General features: G+C 43.9%; 1 protein-coding gene across 1 annotated transcript in view; it reads left to right on the forward strand.

The window, feature by feature from the left end:
* The window catches only part of LOC115192350 (BMP/retinoic acid-inducible neural-specific protein 3), a 79,326-nt gene that overhangs the window by 47,170 nt on the left and 19,911 nt on the right, over positions 1–12,245 (forward strand). Inside the window, exons 2-3 of the mRNA XM_029750746.1 lie at positions 819–1,161; positions 9,148–9,338. Coding sequence (XP_029606606.1) covers positions 950–1,161; positions 9,148–9,338 — 403 coding nt within the window. The 5' untranslated portion in view covers positions 819–949. The remainder of the gene's footprint in view (positions 1–818; positions 1,162–9,147; positions 9,339–12,245) is intronic.

Consider the following 12,245-nt stretch of genomic DNA (forward strand, 5'->3'; position numbering starts at 1 on the left):
ATTGTTGGCTCCCTGCTGTGTACTTACTCAGACCCCCCCCCCCCGCCCCTAACACACATGCATACGGACATGCACATACACATCTCATCAATATGTATGGCCATACACAGATGTCTGCACTGAGGAATTAAATGTCATGCAGCAAAATCGGAGCTTTTGAAACTGGTGTGATCACATTGTGAACCAGATAAAGCCTGTGTTTGCATCGGTGAGGGATATTCACTTTTCTGCGACTAACACCCAGTCTGCAATTCATTATAGTCATACACACGTGCGCGCACACACCTTCTCTCACACTTCTCTCTTTTTCTCACTCTCCTCTCTTTCTAGCTCTCTTTTTCTCCATCTTTCACTCTTTCTCCCAGTCTCTCTCTCTCTCTCTTTCTCTTTCCATACTGCTCTTTCTCTCATCTCCAAGCACCTGTTCCCATGTCCACCCCCCACCCCCTGGTGTCTTGTGCTATTGTTTGAGAATAATGATTTCTGAAACACTCCCACACACATGGTCACATGGCTGAGTTCACTTGACAGATTGTCATCAGAATACAGTAATGGGACTTAATAAAAAAACAAGCATCTGGTTTGGTCACGGCTGCAGGGAGAGATTGACAACTCTTAGGAGGAAGATGGGAGGCTTGGACTAGAGATGGAACAGCAGGCTAGTCTTAAAACAGATGTCTAGTGACTTGCTCCATAAGAGCTAAAAAGATCAGATTTTTTTTGTTACTTGTCAGTATGAGATCTCTAAAATTATGAAGGTGCTTGATGATTATAAGAGCATGCATTTCTCAAGTGACAATGATGTCTCTCACTCCCAGGTTATCCGGGGGAGGTGAGGGAATGCAGATTCACCTGTCATCCCAGAGGAGGTGTAAGCTCACGTGTGGGAATCCCTTCCACTGCTGATCCCTTCCCTCTTTCCCTCCCTCCCTCCCTCCCTCAACCTCTGATGGCTCTATGGGGCTTTCTGATCCTGCACTGCTGGGTCTGGTTCTGGCTCTTGACCGGGGCCCCTGCATTGGCCAGCCTGCCCCACGACCGCCCTGGGGGGCCCCTGGACTGGCTGCTGTCCGACAAGGGCCCCTTCCACCACTCCCAGGAATATACAGACTTCGTCGAGAGGAACCGGCAGGGCTTCTCCACGCGCTACAAGATATACAGGTGAGTCTCATAGCAGGGTTTATACATAGGGGTTTACAGGTAAAGGGGTGAGTCTCATAGCAGGGTTTATACGTAGGGGGTTAACAGGTAAAGGGGTGAGTCTCATAGCAGAGTTCTCTTCAGTGATATACAGGAGAGTCAGACCACAGGTAGTCTAGATGAGGTGTTGGGAGAATCAATAGTTAAATCAAATTGTATCAGTTGCATATTTGGCAGGTGTTATTGAAGGAGTAGTGAAATGCTTGTGTTCCTAGCTCCAACAATGCAGTAATATCTAACAATACACCACAATAAACACACATCTAAAAAGTAAAATAATGGAATTAAGAAATTTAGAAATATTGTACCATCACACATATAATATATATTATATGTGTGTGTGATGGTACAGTATGTATAGACACTATGTACAGTATATGGATAGAATGTAGTATATCTGAATAATACTATATGTACAGCAATAGTTAATAGGATAGGTCTTGACTAGAATGCAGTATATACAATGCATTCAGAAAGGATTCCGACCCCTTGACTTTATCCACATTTTGTTAAGTTACAGCTTTATTCTAAAATTGATTACATTGTTTTTTTCCCCTCCTCAATCTACACACAATACCCCATAATGACAAAGCAGAAACTGGTTTATAGAAATGTTTGCACATTTATTAAAAATAAAAAACTGATATCACATTCACATAAGTATTCAGACCATTTACTCAGTACTTTGTTGAAGCACCTTTGTTAGCGATTACAGCCTTGAGTGTTCTTGGGTATGACGCTACAAGCTTGGCACACCTGTATTTGGGGAGTTTCTCCCAATCATCTCAAGCTCTGTCAGGTTGGATGGAGAGCGTTGCTGCTCAGCTATTTTCAGGTCTCTCCAGAGATGTTAGATCGGGTTCAAGTCCGGCTATGGCTGGGCCACTCAAGAACATTCAGAGACTTTTCCCGAAGCCACTCCTGCGTTGTCTTGACTGTATGCTTAGGGTCGTTGTCCTGTTGGAAGGTGAACCTTTGCCCCAGTTTGGGGTCCTGAGCACTCTGGAGCAAGGTTTTCATCAAGGATCTCTCTGTACTTTGCTCTGTTCATCTTTCCCTCGAGCCTTATTAGTCTCCCAGTCCCTGCCGCTGAAAAACATCCCCAAAGCATGATGTTGCCACCATGCTTCACCGTAGTGATGGTGCCAGCTTTCCCTGCAGACATGACACTTTGCATTTAGGCCAAATAGTTCAAACTTGGTTTCATCAGACCAGAGAATCTTGAGTCCTTTAGGTACCTTTTGGCAAACTTGAAGTGGGCTGTCATATGCCTTTTACTGAGGAATGGCTTCTGTCTGGCCATTCTACCGTAAAGGCCTGATTGGTGGAGTGCTGCAGAGATGGTTGTCCTTCTAGAAGGTTCTCCCATCTCCACAGAGGAACTCTGGAGCTCTGTCAGAGTGAACAACGGCTTCTTGGTCACCTAACTTACCAAGGCCCTTCTCACCCGATTGCTCAGTTTGGCCAGGCACCCAGCTCTAGGAAGAGTCTTGGTTGTTCCAAACTTCTTCCATGTTCTTGGGGACCTTCAATGCTGCAGAAATGTTTTTGTACCCTTCCCCAGATCTGTGCCTCGGCACAATCCTGTCTTGGAGATCTGTGGACAATTCCTTCGACCTCATGGCTTGGTTTTTGCTCTGACATGCACTGTCAACTTTGGGACCTTATATAGACAGGTGTGTGCCTTTCCAAATCATGTCCAATCAATTGAATTTACCACAGGTGGACTCTAATCAAATTGTAGAAACATCGCAAGGATAATCAATGAAAACAGAGGCTACTTAGGAAAATAAGGTATTTCTGTTTTTATTTTGCAAAAATTATCAAAACATATTTTCACTACGTCATTATCTGGTATTGTGTGTGGATTGATGAGGATATTTTTTTTTATTTAATCCATTTTAGAATAAGGCTGTAACTTAACAAAATGTGGAAAAAGAGAAGGGTTCTGAATACTTTCTGTATGCACTGTAGATATGAAGTGGGTAAAACAGTATATAAACATTATTAGTAACCAGTGCTCCTTGACTATAGGGCAGAAGACTAAGGTGCATGGTAGAGTAACCGGGTAGTAGCCGGCTAGTGACAGTGACTAAAGTTCAGAGCGGGATACTGGGCGGAGGCTGGCTAGTATTGACTATTTTACAGTCTGATGGGCTTGAGATAGAAGCTGTTTTTCAGTCTCTCAGCCCCAGCTTTGATGCATCTGTACCGACCTCGCCTTCTGGTTGGTAGCGGGGTTAACAGGGCGTGGCTTTGGTGGTTGAGGTCCTCGATGATCTTCTTGGCCTTCCTGTAACAACGGGTGCTGTAGATGTCCTGGAGGGCAGGCAGTGTGCCCCCGGTGATGTGTTGGGCAGACCGCACCACCCTCTGGAGAGCCCTGTGGTTGCGGACGGTGCAGTTGCCCTAGCAGGCGCTGGTACAGCCCGACATGATGCTCTGAATGATGCATCTGGAAAAGTTTGTGGGTCTTTGGGGCCAAGCCGAATTTCTTCAACCTCCTGAAGTTGAAAAGGTGCTGTTGCGCCTTGGGGCCCCTATGTTGAGGATCAGCGTAGTGGAGGTGTTGTTGTCTACCTTCACAACCTGGGAGCGGCCCATCAGGAAGTCCAGGACCCAGTTGCACAGGGCAGCGTTCAGACCCAGGGCCGGGCTTAGTGATGAGCTTGGAGGGTACTATGGTTGAAGGCTGAGCTGTAGTCAATGAAATGCATTCTTACATATTCCTCTTGTCCAGATGGGTTGGGGCAGTGTGCAGTGTGATGGCGATTGCATCATCCATGGATCTATTGGGGCAGTATGCAAATTGCAATGGGTATAGTGTGTCGGGTAAAGTTTAGGTGATATGATCCCTCACTAGCCTCTCAAAGCACTTCATGATGACAGAAGTGAGTGCTATGGGGCAATAGTAATTTAGTTCAGTTACCTACGCTTTTTTGTTTGAGTACAGGAACAATGATGGACATCTTGAAGTAAGTGGGGGCAAAAGACTGGGATAGGGAGAAATGGAATATGTCCTTAAACATTCCAGCTAACTGGTCTGCGCATGCTCTGAGGATTCGGCTAGGGATCAAGTCTGGGCCGGCAGCCTTGCGAGAGTTAACACGCTTAAATGTCTCTCACATCGGCCACGGAGAACGACAACTCACATTCAACGGGAGCATTGTTTTCCTTGACGCGGGCAAATAAAGGGTGTTTCTCTTGTCTGGGAGCAAATTGAATTTGTTTCTGTGGCGTGGCTGATTTTCCCTTTATAATCCGTGATTGTCTGGAGTCCCTGCCACATACGTCTTGTCTGAGCCGTTGAATTGCGACTCCACTTTCTCTCTGTACTGAAGTTTTGCCTGTTTGCTTGCCTTACGAAGTGCATAATTGGACTGTTTGTACTCAAGCATATTCCCAGTCACCTTGCCGTGGTTCGCGCTTTCAGTTTTCCACGAATGCTGCCATCTATCCACGGTTTTTGGTTTGGATAGGTTTCAATCGTCACAGTCAGTGTATACATCAATGTTATTCCCAGAGGCAACCCGAAACATATCCCAGTCCGCGTGATCAAAACAATCTTGAAGCATGGATTCCGATTTGTCAGACCAGCGTTGAACAGTCCTTACCATGGGTTCTTTCTGTTTGAGTTTCTGCCTATAGGAAGGGAGGAGCAGATTGGAGGCGTGATCTGATTTGCCTAAGGGAGGGCGGAGGAGGGCATAGATGGACAGAGTGGACCACAAGGGCCATATGCATATTCTGAAATACATCAAAGCCAGATGAATGTTTTATCCACTTAAGCATGTTCAGTCTCATGTGGGGTTTAAAGGTGTGAAGTAAATACCACTGAAAGGAAGGCCTTGAACACTTATGTGGAAAGTCCTCACCTCACCCCTTTTATAATGATCTAGTGGAAACATTATTCACTTCACCTCATTTGACTTCATTGCAGTTCCTTCAGTTCAATAAAGGCCCTTGGAGAGGAGTGAAGAACTTTCATTTCTCTAGCAAGTAAACTAGAATGACAAAATGGCATCTACTTGTGTAGCTATTGTGGAAATGTTTTTAAGTGGATCAAGGTTATTGCAAGCAATAAGGTTATTATATGCATAATCTGAAATCTGATCAGGTAAAATATGTTGATTACTTAAGTGTAGGGGAAATAACTGATGATTTGTCACGCTAAACACAATTTGATATATTGGCTTGTTATATCAAATTAGTGGCAATTATGCCATAAATACCATTCATCATGGCTTGGAAGGGTATTGAACATGCACCGGGAAACTGCAGATGGGACTCTGAAATATGTGGATTTGTGTTGGGTGTTTTATGGGCTATGGTGATCGGCTTCCCGCGTTGAAGTTTTTTAAATATATTTCTCCTCTGGCTAGTGCGGCCCAACCTAGCTCTGTGGCCTGAGCTTCATGGGTGGTAAGATTAATAGTCTTATCATGTGGCCAAGTGATTAGTAGGATCTTAATACTTATTACTCTGCATTATCAGACAGTCCCCTGAGAGGCTACTGTCAACCTCAAGGTTGTGTTTGAGGCACGCTAAATTACAACCGGCCCATGTTTAACGGGGGGAATTTCCTGTAATTCTACAGCCTAACCTGTAGAATTACAGGAAATGAGCATTAAAACTGCAACATTTCCTCTCTGCCAAAAAGAGGAGTGTGAACATTTTGGGATCGCATGGGATGCAAGGTGGGGGTTTGTTGCTATGCCGTTAAGTGACAATATCCATTCGGACCATTGCCACCTAGGAGATTTTGTGTGACCGGACCTTCTCAAATAGTACTTGACTAGACTACCCCTGCCGTGTAGACATTGCTTTGCCTACTTTGCCAGACAACTTTTGGTTTTATTGTGGAATTGTGTGGTGGCCATTTTGTATTAAAGTGCATGCAGGTGGTACTAATTGCCTCTGTCTCTGTTAATATGATAAGTTATGTGGCATGCTGACAAGCATACATCCAATATGTCCATCCTGTTGCCAATTCCCAGCGATTGCAGCATAGCCAAACAGTCCACCACACTGTTTGTTGGTTTTCAAATGACCTCTCATATTTGACAATATATTCCCTGGCCCATAACACATAATTTCACAGCAAAAGAGACTTGAGGAGATGGAAAGTGACAATATTATTTTCCTGCCCAGTTCTGCTCCTGCAGAGTTTTGGATCTCTGGTAAATTCTCATAATCCTCACTGACAGAGAGAAGATTAATTACCACAACTGGGTACTTCTAGTTACAGTGGCGGCGTGTTGCTATGCTGCAGTAATGAAATCGCACCATCTCCTCCTGATTGAATTTGAAATAATTTTAATGAGTCCTATAACAGGTAAATGAAGGCTGTTTTCCTGTTTGGGGAATCACTCAGTGATTTAGCGAGTGAAACAGTGTTTCCCTCAGTCAACATGAGTAGAGACAGGGTTCCGCTGCACCACCTGTCCTAGGCATCCATTGCCAAGTGACAGTTGCCATAGACAACATTGTGTAGGCTACCGTAAGGCTACCCTTACACCAGGGTGTAGGCAACCGTAGGCTATGCGTGTGTATCTCTTGTGTTTTTGAGATATTGCATTTGAATAACATAAGTGGGTGTGTTGGCGCCAAATTGCATAGAGAAGGTCACAGAGTGAATGACATATTTAGTTAAGGCTGCAATGCGTCAAATTTTAAACTGTCTTTTGGAAACCTGAAAAAGACCTTGGTTTTTGATTTCATACCCATACACTCTTACAAAAAGGGTTCTTTGGCTGTCCCCATAGGAGAACCCTTTTTGGTTTCAGGTAGAATCCTCTGTGGAAAGGGTTCTTCATGGAACCCAAAAGGGTTATACCTGGAACCAAAAAGGGTTATTCAAAGGGTTCTCCTATGGGAACAGTTGAAGAACCATTTTAGGTTCTAGATAGCACCTTTTTTGCATAAGGGTGTTAGTGAGGCGGCTCAGTGCATATGTGTTGCTTTGAAATGAAAACCAAGGTAGATGCAGTATGCAGGCCAAGATACAGTATCCCAGTTCTCAGAAATCTCAGCTCTCATAATCTCCACTCCCAGAAATAGTCCAGCAATGAGATGTGTGAAAATGAATTAACGGTATCGCAAATGAAACCAAGGTAGCTACGTACAGTACAATGATGAGAGAAAGATATAAATAATAACTGCATGGTCTAGTATAAGGAAAGACGGCAGAACGCCGAAAACTGCACCATGGTGAAATCCATTTCATCTCACTTCCCGGTGGACATGCCATTAGGCCTATGGGGGGTTTAAGATAAGACAAGCCCAGCTTATCACAGTCAACGATAACTGCAGAAACGAGCGACAGAGGGGATTTGAGGCTACACTTTCCTTACCTGTTCCTTCGCTCCCTCTCTTTTCTCAGTCCTCTCTCTCCCCTCTCTTGTTCCTCTCTTGCTCCTTACGTGCGATACCTTTGAACTGGCAAGTTCAGCTCTAACATAGGAAAGCAAGTTAGAATTGGTGAGGAATACGATAGTACCCCAGTTGAAGAGGAATTTATATGTATGGAGTGAAAAGAGGTCAGGATTAATGGTTATGCTAGGTGTAACTGACTGACAAATTACTCAAGGGCAATGTCTAAAATTAGAAGTATATGATTGTGCATACTGTATGTTTCATGTATGTATTTCAGAAAGCTTTTCTATAAATGGACACATGCAAATTTACATTATACAAAGTAAATGTATTGCTACATTACTGACTATACAAGAGCAGCTTGAAATTATTTGACATAATGCCACATTGCCCCATAAGACCGTATAGAAGCAGGTTGCACTCAGTGTTTTTACCATGATTGAATCCATCAAACATCTGGGTGTGATGCTTTCCCTCATTACTCTTGCTTTAATGTGATATATCTTCCATCAAAAGGCCATCCTCCCTCCATCCATCACCTACAGCCCAGGATGGCCAACCTATTTTGATTATAGCAGACAAGCCTCCACTTCACACCGCAGTGCATCATTTAGTGCTAACCCGTACCTGTGAGAGTAGTTAGGGAGTGTGTGTATGTGTGTATTTTTGTGTGTGCGTGTGGTGGAGGAGGAGAGAGAAATACATTGAAGTATAGCAATTCGAGACAGAGGGATGGACAGAAGAGGGAAAAACAACTGGCAATAAGGCCTATGCTTTCCTACATGACATAGCTTCTACTGTAGCCTCCAGCTAACTGACACAGCGCATGTTCATTTCAACCTGACTCACAGAAATATTATCTGAACCTGTCAGAGCCAATTAAAATACAAGACACTATGATTATTTAAACACAGCAGATGAACGCAAACAAAGGCATAACGGCACACGAAGCTCCCATCTTTAAGGTTGCTTTCAGAATAATTTAGAATAATTTAGGAATGTTTGTCAATGTAAACAGAGGAGGATGTCACATGTACAGACGAATATTTAATGAGAAATATTTTGTTCAGCCGGCTTTCAGAACTTTACAGCCGCCTCCAGCATTTCCTTTGCGGCACTTTTCTTTCTTCCCTCATTATGAGTTGTATTGAGTGTTAGAGATGGACCGATGTCTATGGGTTTCACTGTCACTACACATTTCTGTCATGATGTGGTTATTAAGGAGAGCACCTGTCAGCTGCTCGCTTTGAGAGCAGTCTCCTCCCCAGCTACATTCATCTTCCAAATGGTACCTGCTTTGGAATCTCTCTCTATTCTCTCTCTCTCTCGCTCTCTTTTGCTCTCTCCTATCTCTCCCCCCATCTCTCTGTCAGAACTTAAAGCTAATGATGCAGTGAGGCGAGGCAATGTGGTTGATGGCTGCCCCCGTAGATTCACCTCTCCCCTACCCTTCTGCCAGACAGACAGGACAGACTGACAGAAAATCATTAATACCATCACGTAATTAGTGAGTCTTATTTACCAAACAGCATCTTCAATGGTGTCTTATCCTCCCTGTCGTCTCCTTTCCAGGGAGTTTGGGAGGTGGAAGGTGAACAACCTGGCTGTGGAGAGGAGAGACTTCCTGGAGTCGCCGTTACCCCTGACGCCAGAGTTCATCCGTAACATCCGTCTACTGGGTCGGAGACCCACCACCCAGCTTATCACTGACAACCTGATCAGGAAGTATGGGACTCACTTTCTGCTGTCGGCCACACTGGGAGGTAAACAAACCACTGTGGGAATGCTGGGAATTCTGTGGGAATGCAGGAGGAGGTATAACTGTAGAAGTTGACCCCTATCAACTGATACAGGGTCATATTTTTTCATCCCCCTAATGGTTAGGATAGGGGGTATGGTAATGGGATAATCTTTGTGTATTCTGTGAGTAAATTCCCAGTACCACAAAAATTCTGATGTTTAACGGATCTGTATCTAGATCAATTCCACTGACGGCAGGACATCTACAATATTGGTACAGCAGCCTATATGAATTCAGAAGACCTTTCAAGAATGTGTTATCTACATAAATAAAGCCCATTTAAAAACGTCAATACATGTACACTATAACCCTCAGCGACACTGCATTGTTGTGTTTTGATAGACATGTGGACAACGCCGTGAGGGTGGTTGCTCTTTACAGGAGAACAGCTTATTTCAGCTACAAAGCAATGGGGATGTCGGGGCAGCCAAGGGAATGGGTTTCCTGTTGGAAAGCAACACTTGTCGATTACCTCAGCCGGGCTCCTGGAAAGGTCGTAGTTATGAGTGGCTCCGTAAAATGCCCACACACACAAACACATACACTGCTGTGCTGGCTGATGCGATGTAACCTCCATGCTCTGGCACACAACCAATTCAGAGTAGTATGAGGAGAGGAAGATGAGGAGCTAGTGCTTGGCCATGAGCCAGAGATGTGCTGCTGGCTGCTGACTGGGGTTATAAATTGATTGCCTGTCCGTGTTCTGGAACATGGGATATTAAGGGCACCTTTCTGCAGCGGAGGAACAAGAACACATAATACGGATTACACCCTGCCTTATCTCTGAATCTGAATGTATATTTAAGCAATAAGGCCAGAGGGGGTGTGGTATATTTAAGTAATAAGGCACAAAGGGGTGTGGTGTATATGGCCAATATACCACAGCTAAGGGCTGTTCTTAAGAATGACGAAACACAGAGTGCCTGGATACAGCCCTTAGCCGTGGTATATTGGCTATATACCACAAACCTCCGAGGGACCTTATTGCTATTTTAAACTGGTTACCAACGTAATTAGAAAAGTAAAAATAAACATTTTGTCATACCCGTTGCATTCAGGGCTTGAACCACCCAGTTTATAATTTGCTACTATTCCACAGCATTGTTGAATACTGGTTTCTGATTTGCTAGAAGGGCACTCTAGAGTGGGCATTAAAACCAGATACTGTATATGTAACAGTTAGAAAATATATAGGACACCTGTCACGTGTGCTCCCTCTCCGACCTCTAGGTCACCAGGCTACTCGTTATGGCGCACACCTGTCACCATCGTTACGCGCACCTGCGGTTCATTAGACTCACCTGGACTCCATCACTTCCCTGATTACCTTCCCTATATGTCACTCCCTTTGGTTCCTTCCCCAGGCGTCATTGTTTCTGTGTCAGTTATGTACGTTGTTCGTGTTTCTGATTATGTTGTGTTTATTTATTAACCCTGAACTTGCTTCCCGACTCTCAGCGCACATCGTTACAACACCTCTGAAGTAGTTCCAACAATGGGAGCCTTTTTATCTTTCTTCAGCACTACACCATGCAGACCATACTTGCTACAAAGTTACAAAATGCTAACAACCACACAAACTGAAAATAGATACATTGTCAATGCAGGTCCAACAAGGAAAAACTTAGCAAGATAGCAATAATTTGTTTCCGCAGAGACTTATGGTGTGTTTGTAAATTTCCACCAGTGTGTTCTGGGTTGTTTTTTAATTCCGAGTGTTGTCAGATTGTCTGTTCGTAAATCCAGAGCGTTTCGCTCTCGGAGCGTTCAGAGCACACACTGACCCTCTGGCTGGGGTGAAGGGTTGATCCGAGCGTTCTGACCTCGCAACGGCAGTCAAACACCCAAGCTAACTGGCTAAAGTTGGCAAGCTCGCTAGCTACTTACAGACACAAATGCGAGAACACCTCACTCTGATCATTTTACTTACCCTAGCATAGCTGATTTGGATGTTTTCATTTGATCTAGAGCCTATGTGACTTGAACTGTGGTGCTGGCAACAATTTTATGAAATGTTTTTTTCCGACATTTATTTACACTGGTCATATTCAACTAGGGTTGCGTGCTAGTAAATTACTTTTTTATTCTGCGCTCTGGCACACAGACGAGAGTGCTCTGAAAACAGAGTAGATGGCCATAGTGAATTTACGAACGCACTGTTATTATTTTGCAGCAGCATCTGATGACTTAACGTGGCGAGTGATGAACCTATATTTCCCCGGACCTTCAATGTTGCAGTCATGACGCAAGTGGATCTATGCTATCAAATCCTCTCGTGTCTCTAGTTTGACCAGCTGTTTTCAGCACATGGTATTGTTGAATTGGGTTGTTAAACAACTTTTCTATTCCACGCGAAATCGCACATCATCAGCTCGTTGTTATGGATGTATCTAAATAAATGCCAGTAGAAAACAGCTTAAACTAACGCAAATGCTGCTACTTTGCTGTTATTGTGGCTGCATTGTTTGTTAGCCATAGGCATTGTTTAACGTGACTGTGTTAGCCATAGTTAGCTAGCAAGCAATGGAAAACAACATTGCCAACCAGCATGGCAATAGAATTTAAAAAAAATACCAACTGGGCAACAGACTAACAAGCAGGTTTTGTGGGAGGATGAAAAAATATGAATTTATATAAATGAAAACATGGCATTTCTATTCTATACCAGTAAATATTTGCTTTAGTATTTTTTCTTTGACTGTGGTATAAGCGGGATAAATGCCTACACTGTAAATTACCTTGGAACGAATGAAGTCCGCAGAGGGACTCCGCTTGTGCATCGGCCATCCCACTGAGTTTCCAAGGTAATGTACAGCTCGGGAGCATTTGTGATGTGAAGCAGGGTGTTCTTAGCCGTGGTACAGTATAT

This window comes from Salmo trutta, chromosome 4 (genome assembly GCF_901001165.1).
Source record: "Salmo trutta chromosome 4, fSalTru1.1, whole genome shotgun sequence".
Lineage (NCBI taxonomy): Eukaryota > Metazoa > Chordata > Actinopteri > Salmoniformes > Salmonidae > Salmo > Salmo trutta.